The sequence below is a fragment of the Elephantulus edwardii genome, unplaced genomic scaffold, assembly GCF_000299155.1.
Source record: "Elephantulus edwardii isolate Elephantulus edwardi_28Jun2011 unplaced genomic scaffold, EleEdw1.0 scaffold00064, whole genome shotgun sequence".
NCBI lineage: Eukaryota > Metazoa > Chordata > Mammalia > Macroscelidea > Macroscelididae > Elephantulus > Elephantulus edwardii.
Genome location: NW_006399814.1, coordinates 7,439,433 through 7,457,875, shown reverse-complemented (window position 1 = coordinate 7,457,875; position 18,443 = coordinate 7,439,433). Strand labels below are relative to the sequence as shown.

At 43.5% G+C, this 18,443-nt stretch overlaps 1 protein-coding gene across 1 annotated transcript in view; it reads left to right on the top strand.

Annotated features, from left to right (window-relative positions):
* The first annotated feature begins 5,640 nt into the window (after positions 1-5,640).
* ATXN10 (ataxin 10) overlaps positions 5,641-18,443 on the top strand; it is a 188,357-nt gene continuing 175,554 nt past the window's right edge. Inside the window, exons 1-2 of the mRNA XM_006888127.1 lie at positions 5,641-5,660; positions 8,128-8,319. Coding sequence (XP_006888189.1) covers positions 5,641-5,660; positions 8,128-8,319 — 212 coding nt within the window. The remainder of the gene's footprint in view (positions 5,661-8,127; positions 8,320-18,443) is intronic.

Below are 18,443 nucleotides of genomic sequence, written 5' to 3'. Positions count from 1 at the left end.
GTTGTGGTTGAGGGCTTCTAGAGTTCTTCCAATATTTTCTCTGATGAAGTTTATAGTCCTTGGTTTTATTCCTAGGTCCTTGATCCACTTTGAGTTGGTTTTTGTATATGGTGTGAGGTGCAGGTTTTTTACAGATAGTTTTCTAATTTTGCCAACATCATTTGTTAAAGAGGCTTTGGTTTCCCCACTTAACTGATTTCATCTCCTTGTCAAAAATCAGTTGACCACAGTTAGATGAGCTGATTACTGGGTTCTCAATTCTATTACATTGATCTGTGTGTCTCTCACTGTACTGGTACCACAGTGCTTTGACAACCACGGCTGTATAGTAGGATTTGGGATTCAGTAGCAAGATGCCTTCTACCTTGTTTTGGTTATTCGGGGTCTCTTTCCATTCCAGATGAAAGTGGAAATTGCCTTTTCCATCTCGTTGAAGAATGGAATTTGTATTTGTATTGGGATTGCATTGAACTTGTGTGATTGTAGTTTTCATGTCGGAACTCATGTGTGTTTTAATTGTTTATCTCTGTGACAGTTGCGGAGCTCTTCTGAACTATATTTAATGAAATTTAAAGTCTTGGAATAAATCTTTTAACAAGTATGAACGTCTTAGTGGTAGTAGTAACAATGACTAGCATTCCATTTCTTTTTCATTGAGAAGTCCTGTGTGATAGAGAAAGTGTAAAATGTGTGTACAAACAGTAGATGAGACTTAGCCAGCCAGTCACATACAATTTGTGATCGCTTTCTTTCACTTTACTCAAACAAGGCAAGCCAAGATTAAACCCACAGATCTGTCCAAACTTGAAGGAATTGAAATTCTACCTTTTGTAAAATTCAAAGGGTTTTTTTTGGGGGGGGGAAGGAGTAAGGGAACTTTTCTGTAATGTAACATTTCATTTATGCATTGTCTTCAGGGTATGCATTCCTGTGTAATAGGAATGTCTAACGGTTGGATTTTAATTGCCCTAGTAAGTACTTTCTGCCTTCTGTGAATGAAATAGCTAAGCTTTTTAAAGTCCCTTAATATCTTTTTTGCTAGTTTGGTTACAGCGAAAATGACAGTAATTATTATTTTTAATAATATTTAATAGAAGAATTATTGACTGGACTATATTAGCTAGTTCATTGTCATTAATCATGACACATTTAATTATGCTTCTTGACAAAGAACAGAATTTGCAGACAGTCCATCAGGAATCCTTTGCATCTGAAATCGGATAAATGTTCCTGCAATATTGACTCTTCTTGACCAGAAGCTTTCTTCTTGTCAGCTGATGAAAGCTGTTAGTGTATTAATTTTATAAAACTTTGATAGAATCTATAGCTATTACTTATATGGCTCTCTCTAAAGGAATTATTTTTTGCCTTACTTTTATAGAAGGATTCAGACATCTAAGGTACAATTTTTGTTCTCAAAAGAAATTGAAAACACGTTTTATCATTTATACTTCCTCTCCCATCCTCAATACATCCCCCACCTCCAAACCTAGTGATTGCATCATTTAGTTGTTGTTGTTAGATGCCCTTGAATTGACTGTGCTCTTGTGTGTGTGTGTTATGTGTCTCCACGTTGGGACTGACTCATAGTTGACCCTCCAGCAGATTTGAGAGACAGTTACTGAAATGGGAGTAGATGGTCCACCCTCCTCCTGGGGAGCAGCTGGTGAACATGAACCACCAGCTGGTGCTTCCCAGTGTGGGATTGCAGCCAAGCCCCCGGAGCTCCCTTAGCAGCCCTGGGAAGAGCAGCTCTGAGCCTGACCCTCTGCCACACATCTCTGCTGTGAGCCCGGCCCGGCCCGTTGTTGGAGTCTCTGTCAATCCATCTTGTGGGTGGTCTTCCTTTCTTTCTTCAAGGAACGGCTCCTTCCGACAGCTTACCTAAAGTATGTGGGAAGAAATGTCACCATCCTTGCCTCTAAGGAGCACGCTGATTGTGCTTCCTCCAAGACAGACTTGTTTGTTGTTTTGTTAGCCTGTGGGACGTTTAGTATTCTTCTCTAGAGCCACAAATCAAAGACATCGATTTTTCTTCGGTTGATTTCTTCTTTGGCCAATATTTAGAGCATAGGTCAGTTGGGAAAAACCCCCACATGGCTTGGATCAGGCATACCTTAATGATTAGCATGACATCTTTGCTTTTTAGCACTGGAAATGGTCCTTGAAACCAGATTTTCCCAATCCAGCATGTCTTTGGATTTTTAAAATTTTTTTTTGGCTGCTGCTACCATGTGTGTTGATTGTGGAGTAGGGAAGAGAAATCAGACCTTTGTTAAATATCCTTTTAAGAAAACTACATAATACCCAGACTTTAAATAGGGCCATTTTTCAAGTTTCTGAGTCCATGGTAATGGAATTTATTCAGTGAGACGTTGAGCTGATGATGCCCCGGTGTTTGCCTTTTTTTACTTGTTGCTTTAAGGTGCACTAACCTGATGCTTGGTGCTGCACAGTGTGTGTGGGTTCCAGGCAGAAGCTGTGTACACGATCTGGTCACTTATTCAGACTGAACAGGTGAAGTTACTGAGGTGAAGTTTTGAGCCTTAGAGACACAGAAAAGAATGGGGGGGCTCTGCTTCAGTTTAGCTGGGGAGGTAGACGCGCGCTTTCCTCTGGCTTATGAGTGGAGTTGAGATGGGAGCCGTTCTGCCCGGAGTGGAGGAGGCGTTTCACTAGGGCTTAGAAGGAAAAGCAAGACTGTTCTAGGCAGGGAATTGCATGGGGATCATGTGGGGGGCACGTGCTGGTGCGGAGGGGTGAGAGTCCGTGGCCGTGCATTTTTTAGGGCAGTAAGTGATGGCGATCTTACCCTGAATGATTTTCTGAGTGTACTGCAGACGGGCACCTCATAGACTCTGCTCTGATTCTGCTTTGTTGCTGTCCATTTTGGTCCCATTTGGCTCTGACTTAGTGACCCCGAGGTGGACAGAGTGAAGCCCGCCTCGCGCCATCCTCGCAGCCCAGGCTGCGCCTCGCCCGTCGTTGCAGTCGCTGTTCCTCCACCCCACTGAGTTACTCTTCAGTAGTAGATTAATCATTATTTAGATTCTTCAATCTTGTGATTGGCTCTAGCTCGGTTAAATATTTCCCTTGTGGTTAAAGTATAGTAAAGATAAAGGATGATGGTCTGTGACAGATTAACATGTAAAATTGGACATTATTCACAGAAGGCTGGGTCGTGAGCTTCCTGCCTTGTCTCTGCTGGGAATAGCGGTTGTCCACTTTCCCTGCCACCGGTTCAGTTTGCCATTAGGCGCATTCCGGAGCTTTGATGTGCTAGGTTTCAATCATGGGTGAATCGTGACTTCCAGTAAGAGGTAAAACTGGGATGGTAGTCAGTACCTGTGGTGAGCTGGAGAGTGCGAGGGTCAGCTGAGTGGCAGCTGGTTTCTTCATCTTCGTCTTGTTGTTGTTGTTGTGTACCATCGAGTTAGAACTAACCCATCACTGACCCTCTAGTGGGTTTTCAGAGACAGTAAATCACGTGGAAGCAGATTGTCCATCCTTCCTGCATGGAGCATCTAGTGGATTCTAGATGGACCTCTCTAACTGCTAAGCCACCAGATAAATGTCTCTTAGCCATCTTTGTGGAATGAAGAGGCATTATTTTAGTTGCTGGAGCTCTCCATTTACTTGACTGTAAGGTTAAGTAATAAGTTTCATCAAAACTTTATGCAGAGGGAGCTCTGGTGGCTTCGTGGCAAGAAGCCGAGCTGCAATCCTGAAGGCGTGTGGTTTGAATCCACCACATGTTCCATAGAGAAGAATGGGCAGTCTCCTCCCGTGCCAGTTGGATCTGACTCGACGGTACACAAGGAAGAAAACCTAAGAAACTTTATGCAGGTTGTCTGATTTCTTCGTTTGTGGAAATTGTGATCCGTCTTGGCATTCTTCTCAGTGTATTAAACTCTTAGGTGTTAACACGTTGATGTTTACAAAATACTGTTCTTTAACATCAACTCAACTCCCTGGCATTGAGTCAGAGGCCCCAGGGGATTTCTGAAGCTGTAAACGCACAGGAGACGGCCGTCTTTCTCACTTGCAGCCCTTTGTGGATCTGAACTGCCCGTTGGCGTGGCCTTTGAGTTAGTAGCACAACTCCTGGGACGAGGCGCCCTGACCCTCCACTCATCCTGGCTCACCGTGACCTTGAGAACAGAGAGTTGAAGCCTTGCCCAGTTCTGTACCATCCTCACAATCTCCATCGTGTATAATCCAACCACGTGTCAGTCTCATCTTGTAGAGGGTCTTCCTCTCATTTGCTGACGTGTTACTTTTCCAAGCATGCAGTGTGTTAGTACCCCTTAAAGCTCTCTTGAGGTCTTCGTGGTCACGTACCTTTTACTGTAATACACTCCTCACAGCCCTAAGTCGTGACCCTCTCTTGAGCTGTTCATCTGCATGGGAGGAGACTGCCCATCTTTGTCCTGAGGGCCAACAGGCTGATCCACACTGCGGATGTTTTGGTTAGCGAAGTCCTGCGCGGTGCTGCAGGGACTCCAGCACAGCCATGGAAGGAGGCACTTGTGTGCGGAGAACATCCCAGTTACCCAGACCTGGGCCCTCAGCCACGTTGGCACTGACACGCACAATTGCACCATGCACCTCAGCGGGACCTGTGTGAGGAGGCATGGGCGCTGTTTGGTGTGTGAGTCCACACGTTTTCATTAACCATACCCAGCCTCTTTCCAGAAGCAAATCTGAGATGTGTCTAGAAAATACAATACAATAAAATTAAAGATAAGGAAATTGGGGGAGAAATGAAAATTTGAATTGGGAAAATAAAGTAAGTTTTCAGAGTCGCACCAATGACCACATCTTGTTACAGATGAATTACTGGTCTGACTCTGGACTTACTAAAGTTCATGGCAAGAAAGCTTGATACGGAAGGTGCTTTAGATTTTAACAGTTTTAGGATATTATGATAATATAGCACTTGACATGTAAGTGCTCCAGGTCCAGGGGCTAACAGGAGAGCCTCACAGATGGGATGCTTAGTGTCTGTACCTGAGTGAGCACAGTGACTCCGACAGGTCCCGGCAGGAGTTCTGTATAACGGGGTCCTGGTGGTGCAGTCAGTGCTTATGGGTTAGGCACTAGCTGAAAGGTCAGTGGTTCGAACTCACTCACGCCTTAGTGGCAGAAATGTCCTGACCGTCTGTCCTCGTAAAGATCCCAGCCTAGAACACTTGATGATGCAGCTTAGCTCTGTCCTCAGCTCGTTGGGAGCTGGACTTGACTGCCATCTGCATATGGGCAGCACCATACCAGGGTGCGACTCTCGATTGGCCCGGTGCTCCAGGGGTGACATCAGGTACAGAGAAGGTCTCTGCAGTGGCCCCACCAACATGCTCCTGCCTTGCCTTTCTCCTGACATGTTGTCCTTTCTTGAGGGGATTCGAGGAATGAGGAAGTTGGCTTGCATTTTGGTGCCATGTTGCACAAAAAAATTCTTATCTTAATCTTCTTGGCTCTGGAATGATACTCAGAAGGGGCAGTGCTGCTGGCGCGGGTGTGTGGGAATCGAGATGCCCCAGGGGACAGACACCGGTTCATCTTTCTTCCCTGGAGGAGCTGGTTCACTGAAAGCCTCTCTCTCACTCCACCTCTGTGGTTGGATTTTTGTAAGTTACCCGCATGTGGTACCCTACTACTGGGTAACGAGATCAGATGGCGGGCTTGGCTTCCAGCCCCTCCTTCATGAATATTGTCCCTTATGATTGAACTTAAAGTACCTACTGAGAGAGGCCAAGGTTATGCTCTCTGTCTGGAACATGAAAGGCAGACGTTCTGCTGTGATGAAGGGCATAGTCGTAAGTTCATGAGCAGTTGTCTGAACTGAGGTTGGAACAGTGGATCTGAACCTTGGCCCTTCAGTGCACCCTCATCACCTTTCACATACTTGAACCGTAAGAGACACTGTGTCAGTCCATCTTCCTGAGGATGTTCCCTCTACCTTTCCAAACGTGATGTCCTTTTCAATGACCAGCCCCTTCTAACAACACCCCCAAAATACGTGAGATGAAGCTTTACCATTTCCACCTCCAAGGAGCCCCGTGGCTGCACTTTCTGCAGGACATACTTGTTCTTTCGGCACTCCATGGGCTATTCAGCACTCTTCTCCCAGCACCATAACTCAGAATTGCCCAACTTTCAGTTGCATAACAAGTCCATGAAAAGACCTTGTCTTGGATCAGGTGCGCCTTACTTTCTAAACTGACATCATTGCTTCCTGACACCTTAGGTCCTTGACAGCAGGTTTACTCAGTGCAGTGTGTCTTTTGCTTTTTTGACTTGTAGTGCCAGGAGTGTTGATTTTGAATCTGAGCAAGAGGAAATCATTGACAACTTCACCCCCCCCCCCCATCTATATCATTGTGTTGCCTGTTGAACCCGTGATGAAGATTTTTGTCTTGTTGTTGTTGATATGCAGTCCATATTGAGGGCTGTAGTTTAGGTCTTCTGCAGCACATGTTTCAGTTCCTCCTCACTTTCAGCAAGCAAGATGTGTCACCTAAATAACGCAGGTTGTTGATGGGTCTTCCTTGGACTCTGATGCCACACTCTCTATGAAGTCATGGCTCTCGAATCACTTGCTCGGAATATAGATTGAATAGGTATGGAGAAAAGCTATAACCCTGCTGCACCCCTTTCCTGCAGTTTTCCCTTGCTCGCCTCAGATGACAGCTTCTTGATGTAGGTATAGAGTGCTATTTTTAAATTTTTATTCATTGTTGCATGTTTTCTTCCTAGGTATAGGTTTTACCTGAGTACAATTAAGTGTTCTGGAATTCCCGTTCTTGTCACTGTTAGCCATAAGGATTTATGATCCCCACAGTCAAATACATTTGCATAGTCAGTGTTGTATACCATAGAGTTGGAACTGACCCATAGCTGACCTTCCAGTGGGTTTTCAGAGGCAGTTAATTGAATGGGAGGAGACTGCCCATTCTTCTCCCACGGAGCAGCTAGTGGCCTGGAACTGCTTGCCTTTGAGATTACATCACACCTTCACTGAGCCACCAAAGCTCCCTTTACAGAGTCAGTATAAAACAAAGTGACGTCCTTCTAATATTCTATTTTCAGCAACAATCCATTTGACATCAGTAGCGATATCTCTGGTGTCATGGCTTCTTGTGACTCCAGCTTGAATTTCTGTCAGTTCTCGGGTTGATGTACTGTTCTAGTCACTTTTTGATAATTTTCAGAAAGATTTTACTTGTATGTGATAGTAATAATACTGTTCAGTAACTTCTACATTTTTTTGATCACCCTTCTTGGGAATGAGAACAGATAAGGAAGGATCTTTTCCATTCAGTTGGCCCGGTAGCTGTCTTCTACATTTCTTGGTATAGGTTGAGAGCACATACAGGATTGCATCTCTGTGTTGAAACCCTTCCATTTGTATTCCATTGATTTGTGGGGCTTTAATTTTTGCCAGTGCCTTCTGTGCAGCTTGAACTACTTCCTTCATCACCATTATACCAGTTCTTTTTGGTACTGTGATTCTCTGTATTCCCTCCATCTTCTTTTGATGTTTACTGGATTGTACAAGATTTTGTCCATAGCATCCTTCAGAATTGCAACTTGAGGCTTGAATTAGTTTTCAGGTCTTTCATCCTGACAACTGCTGAGTGAATTCTTCCCTTTTATTTTCTAACTCCAGCCCTTTGCCCACTTTGTTGTAATCCTTTGTCTTTTCATGCTGCCCTTTGAAATCTACTACTCATCTCTTGCTGTGGCATTTTTCCCCCTTGTGGCTTCTTGATATTATAGTGCAGTTTTCAAGCTCTTCTGACAATAATTTTGTTGTTTTCTTTCTCCTGTGTTTTTTAATTTACCTTTACGAGAGTTAGACTTTTGAGTGGAGAAGACAGGATTGGCTTCATAAATTATTAGAAAGACTCACTGAGATATTACAGAAAAGGCACAGTAACTGTACAGTATGTGGACTTGACTTTCATGTTGTATTGTAATATAAGGAATCTGGAGTAGAAGGAAGGACCCAGCTTTCTTCCTCTCACAAGTACATCCAAGCTGTTTTCAGAACAGGACCTTTGGGAGTTGAGTATGTTTCCTTTTGTCTTCCTCTGATAACTAATACACAGTTTTGTTCTCTTTCAGAGAAACAGCACCCAGGAGTATCTTCCAGAGAGTCCTGGGTATCTTAAAGAAATCATCTCACGATATTGAACTGGCCTGCAGAGACCCATCCCAAACAGAGCATCTGGCTTCCAGCTTGCAGTTAATAACAGAATGTTTCCGGTGTCTCCGCAATGCGTGCGTTGAGTGTTCTCTGAACCAGGATTCCATCAGGTAGGACTCTTTGTTGTTAAGTACGCCGATACCTTGGTTCTGTCTCCTGTAGAATAAGACAGTAGGCTCATCTGTGGGTTTATCAGCTAGAAATACTTTAGATATTACAGCTTCACCCTTTCTTATCACAAGACATCAATTTTCATCTCCAGAGAAGAAGACTATTACATGTCTTCTCATGGGAGACTTAAATCAGGCCGTCGTAGTTCAGGTGTATTGTTGCGATTGTTGTTAGTGCCTTTGTGTTCGCTGTGAGCGTAGCTACCCTGTGAGCAGTAGATCTGAACCTTGCTCTAGCCTGCCCCTTCCTCACGCTCTGGGTCATGCTCGAGTCCGTTGTGGAAGTCACCCTGTCAGTCCATTTCATGGATGGGCATCTTATTTGGTGCTGACCTTTCCTAGCATGGAAGACTCTGGAAGCATCGACTGGTTTCTCCTCAAAATAGTCCAGACTAAGTGAAACGAAGTTTGATCACCTTTGCCTCCAAGGAGCGCTCTAGTTCACTGTCCTCAAGACAGACTTGTTTGTTCTCTTGCCATCCGTGGGATATTCGGTGCTCTTCTCCAGCACCACAATCCAGAGGCATCAATTCTTCGGTCATCCTTGTTCCTTGTCCAGCTTTAATATACATAGGAAACAGTTGAGAAGACCATGGCTTGGATCAGGTATACCTTAGTCTTTAAGCTGACATCCTTGCCTTTTAGAACTCTGGAGAGGTTCTTGACGGCAGATTTCCACAGTGCAACATGTTGTTTGATTTCCTGACTGCTGTTACCATAGAACATTCCATGGATGGCCAAGAGAACCAACAGTTATGTGTTGGAGAGAGTGCAGCTGGAGTGCTCCCTGGAGGCAGGAATAATGAGGCTTTGCCTCACATACGCTGGGCATGTTGCTAGGAGGGGCTGTTCCTTGGAGAGGCTCATGATGCTGGGAAGGGTGGAAGGTCAGTGAAGGAGAGGGAGCGTCTCAACCAGGTGGATTGACACGGTGACTGCTGCAGTGGGCTCTCGTGTGTCAGGAAGTGTGAGGATGGCGCAGGATAGAGCAGGGTTCAGAGTTTTTGCTTATGGGGTTGCTATGAGTTGGACTTGACTTGATGGTACTTAACAACAACAACTGTGGTAAAATGAAATCCAGGGCAACCTCAGCCATTTCTCCCATCTATCCTAATGTTGTCTGTTGGCCCAGTAGTGATGTTTTCCCCTTGCTGCTGAGAGGTCCCCTCTGCGGTAAGCTGTAGGTGTGAACCTTCTGTGGCGGTGCTGCCAGTCTTCCTCACGTTCAGCAAGCAAGGTTGTGTCATCTGCATACTGCAGATTGTTGAGTATTCCTTCAATCTGATGCCATTTTATTTTTATAGTGGAGCTTCTTGAATGATTTGATCTGCATGCAGATTGAATAGATTTGAAGAAAGGACACAACCATGACACACACCTTTCCTGATTTAAAACAATTTCCTTGTTCTGTTTGGATGTCTGCTTTAAGTGTATGCGTGGATTTTGCATGAGCACCATCAAGTGTTCTGGGATTCCCATTCTTTTCAATGCTAGCCATAATTTGTTATAATCCACACAATTAAATGCTTTTTGCATAATCGGTAAAGCACAAAGAGTATCAGAGGAGTGTCTATCTGTGTTTCATTGACTGTGCAAAGGCATTTGAGTGTGTGGATCACAACAAGTTGGGGCTAAGCTTGAGAAGAATAGGAATGCCAAAACACAGGATGGTGCTCATGTGAAACCTATACTTGGACCAGGAAGTAGTTGTCAGAACAGAAAATACTGCATAATTAAACATCAGTGAAGGAGTGCATCAGGGACAAGTCCTATCTCCATACTTTTTCAGTCTGTATGTAGAACAGATCATTTGGGGAGCATGGCTTAATGAGGAGGAATGGGGCATCAGGTTTGGAGGAAGACTTGTCAGCAACGCACGTTATGCAGATGACACGACTTTGCTTGCTGAAATGGAGGAGGACCTGAAGCATTTGCTGCCGAAGGTCAAAGACTGTAGTCTTCAGTATGGATTGAGATTCAACCATCAAGAAGACAGATTCTCACCACTGGGCCAGTTGGCAGCGTCATGACAGATGGAGACTGATCTTAACTGTCAACAGCTTACCAGGTTTCACAACCAACACTTCTGGCACCAGCAGTCAGGAAAGCAAAAGACGAACTACAAAAAAAAAGACGAACTACCTCTGTTACCTCTCCAGAGTCAGTCTAGAGACTAAGGTACACCTGATCCAGGCCATAGTATTCTTGGTTACTTGGTATGCATCAGAGAGCTGGACAGTGACTCAGGATGAAAGAAGTTGTGTTGTAACGTTGGAGAAGAGTCCTGAACATACCATGGATGTCCAAGAGAACAAACAAGTCTGTCTTGGAGAGGGTGAAACCAAGTTTCCTCCTGGAGGAAAAGATTTTGATGCTTCATCTCATGTACTTTGGGCATGTTGCCCGGAGGGGCCAGTTCTTGGAGAAGGACATCATTCTTGGAAGGATAGAGGGACAACACAGTAGAGACAGACCTCAGACGAGATGGGTTGACACAATAACTGGGGTAAGGGGGATAGGTGTGTTGGAGATGGTAAGACTGGCTCAGGATAGGGCAGGGCTCAGAGCTATTACACACAAGGGTCGCTGTGAGTCGCAGGCAACTTGATGACACCTGTCGGCAACAAAACACAAGTAAACATGTTTTTTTGTGTTCTCTGACATTAACAGTGATAGCTCTTGTGCCACGACCTCTTCTGAACCCCGCTCGAATTTCCAGGTTCTCTCTCTCTCTCTTTTTTTAATAGCTAAGTATTTTATTTGTTTTGCAACTAAGCTTGTTAACACTCTATCATGAAAATGTACAAAGAATGATGTTTCTGTTTTTGGTTAGGTTAAACTTAGAGACATTCATTCATTAATAAGGAATCTTTGAATGTTAATATTCCAGAAATTTCTTTAAGCCATCAATGCTTTCTGAATATTATTACCTTACTTTGGAAGGTATTGGCATATATTTGAGTTAAACTCAAAGTTTTTTAAAATAAGCCCTAGTTTAAAAAAAACAAAACTCCTAGTCTATATTCAAACTAAACAAATTAAAAGAATTTTAGTAGAACTTTCCTGTCCAGAAACCCTAAGTGAAACAAGGCATTTTGTAAAATGTCCTGAACAAGACACAGTAAAAAAAACCAAATGGATACTAAGAGTCTTCCTTTGATGTGCTGTTCTAGCTGTTTTTTTCCTTAAGTTTATTTTAATATATTTTTTTCATTCCAGCTGTTTTTATAATAATCTTCAGCAGGAGTTTGCATGCGATATTAATAATTTTGCTAGATACAGTCTTTTAGATCACCTTTCTTGGTAATGGGTACAAATATGGACCTCTTTCAGTCAGTTGGCTGGGTAAATTGTTTTTCTTATTTGTTGGCAAAGACTGGTGAGCATGTCCAGCGTTCTATCTTTTAGCTGAAACACGTCAGTTGGCATGCCATCATTTCCTGGGCCCTTATTTTTTGCCACTGTCTTCAGTGCAGCTTGTATATCTTCCTTCAGTACTGGTATTTCTTGGTCATATGCTACGCCTTGAAATAGTTCAGTGTTGACAGATGCATTTGTGTGTACAGTAACTCTGTATTCCTTTCTTTTGATGGCGCTCTGTATCTTTAAGATTCTTCCTTTCAGTACTGCTGCTTCGGTCTTGAATTCGTTCTTCATTTTGTTGAGAAATGCTGAGTGCGTTCTTCGCTTTGGTTTTCTGTCTCCAGCTCCTTGCATAATTCATAATAGTACTTTGCTTTGTGTTCTCCTGCTGTCTTTTGAAATCTTCTGTTTAGCTTTTTTAGCTCAGCATTCCTTCATTGGGCTACATTTCGTGCCAGTGCAAGTTTCAGAGTCTCTTCTGACATCAGTGTGTTGGTGAGCACTTCACTAGATTTTTACCCTTGTTGGAGTGTCAGGTAGTTGATTGGTTTTGTCTATAGCACAGTGATAGGGACTTAATTTTGATTCTTTAATTTCAAAATTTGCCTCCTCAAATGCATACGCAGTTAGGGACTTGACTTTCTTAGTTGTGAATGTTTTCATTAGTTACTCTTAAGTTAGTTTTGAATGAGGGGACTGTTTTATAACCTTAGAAGATGGCCATTGTTTCCTTACAGGTGTCTAAAGTTGCGTGTTCTGCTGTCTCCCTTGGCTCATGCTTCAGAGTGACCTTGGAGTGGGGCTGCTCCTGTTCTCCACGCGGCTCTCCCCTCTCGGAACATGAGACCTTTTCTCTCTGGTCTTGTGAAAGCTGCAATTCATGACAGAGCTTTCTTTTTGGTGAAGTTCGGAGCCACACGGAGGAAGCTCATCTCGATTTTCCTGGACTTGGACGTAGACTGCTCCAGGGCCTCCTAGCTCTGCTGTGATGAGTGACAGCCGGCTGATTTAGACAGTCTTGTACCTGAGGCTCTGATACGATTAATGAGGATTTTACAGTCGAAAGGAGGGGAAAATAGAGGACAGCTTGACTTCAGTCCTGAGCTGACCCTGCTGTCCATTTGCGAATAAGTGGACTAGATCAGTCATAAATTCGATAATGCACCTTGTTTTGCTTTGACTGTTGGTGTTTGCTAGCAGCAGCAGGCCAGCAGGGCAATGTGGGTTGTTCTTTTCCTGAAAAGGAAGGCTGGTGACTGGGGCTGAGAGGGGGAGGCGGCCTTGGAGCACATGCTGATGCCCCTGCCCCCACAGCCTCAGTGGGGACAGCAGCAGCCCGTTGGTGAGCCCTCCTTGAGCAGCGGCCACTGGCCTGGGTGCTCACTCCTGCAAACAAGAGGATGGCATAGAGAAGGACCCTTTTCCCATTTTACCGCACAGAAAACTGTCTTGAAGAGGCTAACCATTTTGTCCGAAAGCTATTCTTTCAGTGAATGAGAAAGCTTGTCTCCAGACTGTCTGTCTCTAATTGCTTCTCGACCTTTTGGCTAAGATCACGTGCAGACTATCTGTCTCAGCTCTCAAGTCTCAACTCAGAAACAGTCTGCCAGAATTATGTGGAGGCACACACTGGCCCTGGTGGTTGGTGTATGGTCATGCCAGCCCTTTGCTTGCCATGTGACCCTGGTGAGCTAGTATCCTGAGAATCTGTTTCTCTTAGCTGTAAAATGGGGTCAGCAGTCCCTTCTGCTCAGGATTGTTGTGCGGTTTGGATGAAATTACGGATGTGTAAAATGCCTGACAGAGCTTGGGCACATGGTTTGTTGGGTAAAGAGGAAATGCTGTGTCCCTGCTTTAGTAATGATAGAGGAATAGAACTTTATGGTCACATTTATTTCATTCTTATTTTTTTGACTGCAAAAGTCATATATATAAAAGTTGTAAAAATCCAAACATAAAAATAAATGCCATGGCAAATAAAAATCCCCAGTTTTATAAAGATAACTATTCTCATTATCAACTGCCTCTGGCAAGATGATCAGGGAAAGGGTTGTAATTTGTGTAGTAAGGATATCTTTACTGCAGGCAATTTATGGTCAGGCTAAAATGAATACTTAAGAGATCCTTAATTTCTTTCCTCTTTCTAGGATTGTAGTATCTCCCTCCCCCAGTTAATCTCTAAAGGGAAATTCTAACTACTTAGGCCATTGATTCAGGAAAAGACATTCTTTAGTCAGAAATAGTGTATGTTTACGCTGTTAACGTGGAAGCAGAAGTGGCATCCACCTTCCTTAATAACGTGCCTCTGGAAACTCTGAACTTTGAGAAACGTAGAAAGACGTCAGGCCTTTTGTTCATAGGGTCGCTTTGAGTCAAGGTCCATTAGATGGCAATCAACAACAATACTATTTTCACAAAGAACATGATTATGTAGTGGCATTTGCAAAGAGCAAATTTAGAGGAAAAAGTGCAACCAAGATATTCTTTGGAGTGAGTGATGGTGAAACTTTGTCTCGCATAGTTTGGGTATACTGTCAAGAGATGCCAATCCTTGAAAGAAGACTGCATGCTGGGAAAAACAAACGATTAGCGAGAGAGAGGAAGACCTTCAACTGAGATGGACTGACATGGTGACCACAGCAGTCCTGGGACGTGGCAGAGCGTGTTAGGTTCTCACCTGTTCGTAGGACGGCTGTGAGGTGTGGGCAGTTTGATGGCGCCAACCACCCCTAGTCAGAAACACAGCACAGTCTCTACCTGCACAGCTGGTGGCCGGCCTTTGAAGTACTACTGGTGTTTCCACCTCCGTCCAGATACAGAGTGCAAGTAAGGTGCATTTTACTAGGATTTTCCTTTAAATTATTAAAAAGTTAATTAATAGGTAAGATGCCATTAAGACAGATCATTTCACATCCTCTGTCTGCACATTGTCACTTTGGGTGTTTCTCCCAAAGATACAAGGGGTGGTGTGAAATAAATCAGAGTAAAGGATTTGAGTCATGGGACCTCATAGGAAATACTCAGTTCAGAGTAGTCGGCCCTGCATGTGATCCAACCCCTGAGGTGGATTGCGCTGCTCGTTTTCTGTGGAGGGTCAGACAGGCTCTGTTTTAGGCTCTGTGGGCCGTGTGTTTCTTAACATTTTCCAAGTCTTGCTGTGTTGCAGCAGCATGGACAGCACGTGAGTGAATGAGTACAGCTGGGTTCTCGTAAAACTGTGTGTGCATTGTTGTTGTTGTTAGGTGCTGGCTAGTCAAATACAACTCAGGGTGACCCTATGGACAAAAGATCTGAACCCTCTTCTGTCCTCTGCCTTCCTCACACTTCTGATACACTTCCTGACAGCACCTGGCAACATCTGTGGATACAGAAATTAGAATTTCGTGAAATTTTCACTTCCATGGAATGACACTCTTAAAAGAGAGTGTGTGTCTGACTTCTCCACCATCCTGTGCAGGAAGAATTGAGAAGGAGCGGGGGCTTTCTGATCACCTAGACTTGGGGAGGGAGGCGAAGACCCTTGCTTTGTGCACACTGACCCTGGCTCTCTGCATGGTCCGTTAGTGCTAGACCTTCACACAGGTGTTTGGATTTCAGTCCTTTCCAGTCAGCGTCATTCTTCTTTGCTAGTGAGTATCTTTCCTTGAGTCTGATTTACCTTGAGAGGAAAGAAACTAGGAAACTGTTTAAGGTTTCTTTTGCTACTGGAACAAATTATCACAAACTCAATGCTTAAAACAGCAGAAATTTATAGTGCAACAATGAATGAATGGAAACCCAAAATCTCTGTAAATGTTTATGAAAATTAATAAAATATAATTATAGAAAAAAAAAAAACCAGCAGAAATTTGTTCTCATTACCCTTCTAGAGATTAGAAGTTGATCTCGCCAGACAAGGTAACTGAGTACTGCCAGTGCTGTTTACTTCTGGAACGGAAGCCGTCTCCTGCCTTTTCTAACCTCTGAAGGTTGTCTGCTTTCTTGGTCCCATCCTCCATCTTTAAAGCTAGCACTTTGGTGATTTTATTAGGATTACCACTCCCCTCATTTCACGTTTCTTAACCACATCTGAAAGGTTTCTTTGCCATATAAAGTAACGTGCTCACAGATTCTGGAGATTAGGGCTTATGTATCTCTGTTGTTAGATGCTGTTGAGTTGAGTCCGACTCATAGCCACCCTGTGAACAACAGATCTGAATCCTGTCCAGTGCACCGCCTCCAACACACTTGAATCCATCGCTGCTGTCACTGTCTCAGTCCTTCTCCTGGAGAGTTTCTCTCCTTCGTTGACCCTTCACCTTTTCCAGCATGATGTCATTTCTAGGGAATAGCTTCTCCTTGGAAACATAAGTTACAGCTTCACCCTCCATGCCTCCTAGGAGCACTCTGGCTGTACTCTTTCTAGGACATATTTATTATTTTAATAGTCTTTGTTCTTCCCTAACAGCACAGATCAGTAATATTAGTTCTGTCATGTTTAGTCATTGTCCAAATTTGAAGCACACAGCAAGTGATTGAAAAGGTCATCACCTGAATTAGGCGTACCGTACTGCTGCTCGGTCATTTGGAGAGGTCCTTGACAGTGGACTTGCCCAGGGTAATTCGTCTTTTGACCTGACTGCTAACACCGAGGGTGTTGATTGTGGCTCAAGATGACAATTTGAGTCTTTTCTGCTGGTCCAGTGGTAAGAATTTTTGTTTTCTTGATGTTGAAATGCAATCCATATTGAAGGCTATAGTCCTTGAGCTTCTACAGCAAGTGTTTTAACTTCTCTTCACTTTAGGCCAGCAAGGCTGTGTCATGTGCATAGTATAGTTGTTGATGAGCCTCCTTTCAATCCTGATGCCACATTCTTCTTCATTGAGTTCAGCTTCTTGAAGGATTTGTTCAGCATACAGGTTGACTAGGTATGAGAAAGGATATAACCATGGCAAACCCTTTTCCTGATTTTAAATCGTGCAGTGTTCTTTTGTTCTGTTCAGACAACAGCTTCTTAATCTAGATAGTTTTTTTATGAGCATAATTAAGTGTTCTGGAATGATTCCCATTCTTCTCATTGTCAGCCAAAGTTTGTTATGATCCACACAGTCAAATGCCTTTGCATAGTCAGTAAAGCACAGACAGACATTCTCTGGTATTCTGCGAAACAAACCAGGATCCATCTAACATCAGCAGTGATACCACTAGTGCTATGACCTCTTCTAACCCCACCTTGAACCTCTGGCAGTTCTCTGTTAATGTTTTGTTCTTGCCATGTTTGGATTCTTTTCAGCAATATCTTTTTCTCATTTTTTAAATCAAATTTTTATTTTAATCCGGTTGAGTTAATAAGTTTCCCGTTTCCTTTACCCACTCCTCCCTCTACTCATCAAATTGTACGACCCCATGATTACCCTCGCCTGCCTATCCTCACCCCTCTGCTCCTACCCTCCACCTTGAATCCTCATACACGATTTACTTTCTAGTTCTACAGTGATTTTGTCATTACAGTATTTGTCATTAGAGGACTGAGTTAGTTCACTCAATATAGTGCTCTCCAGACTCTCCCAAGTTAGGTAGTAATTTTCAAAATCTTTGCTCCAGCATGCTGCATAGTATTCTGTTGTGTGAATGTACCATAATTTTTCAATCCATTTGACTGTGGTTGGACATTTGGGTCTTCAGCAGTATATATCTTTAGAAGGACCATTATTTGAACTACTACAATCTGCCCTCTGGTCCCAAAGACCTAGATCTTCAGGTATTTGTTAGAGCAGCACCCCACTTGTGGCACCACAGTGGGCTTTAGTTTCTTCTTGCTGCTGTAGCAAATCACTGTAAACCTACTGACTGAAAGCAGCACGTGTTTATTGTTTATTATTCTGGAATTCCAAGATCTAAGGTGAAGTGACAGGGCTTTGCTCCTTCTGGAGGCTCGAAAGGAGAGTTCCTTGCCTTGCCTGTCCAGCTTCTAGAGCTCCCCACATTGATGGACACAAGGCCCTCTTCCAGCAGATGTCACTGTGACCTCTGCCTCTGTCCTTGTCTCCTTTTCCTTGACTGTGACCCTTCTACACCATCCTTCTCTCAGTAGACACTTCAAGTGGCTTTGTAAGGTCAGATGGTACAGATAAGACATGAGTGTGTTTGGGTGACTCAGCTGCTTAAAAGTCCAGTTGACCAACAGTTCCAGCGTCTTTCATGGACTCATTTGAAATGCAGTTAAAGACCATGAATGTAAACAACTTTGAGATACCATCTCACCCTAGTCAGAATAGCAAAATTTAACAGAGCAGCAAACAACAAATGCTGGTGAGGTTGTGGAGAAACTGGAACCCTTATTCACTGTTGGTGGGAGTGTAAAATGGTGCAACCACTGTGGAAAGCAGTATGGCACTTTCTCAAAAAGTTGCAAATAGAAATACCAGTTGACCCAGCAATTCCAGTACTGGGACTATACCCTAAAGAGATCATAACTGCCATCCAAGCAGATATATGCTCACCCATGTTTATTGCAGCTTTGTTCACAATAGCAAAGAGTTGGAAACAACCCAAGTGTCCACCAACAAATGAATGGATAGAGAAGCTGTGGTATATTCACATAATGGAATACTATGCAGCATTGAAAAACAAGGAACTCATGAAATAGTATACAAATTGGGTGACCCTGGAGGACATTATGCTGAGGGAAATATCTCAGTCACAAAAAGACAAATATTGC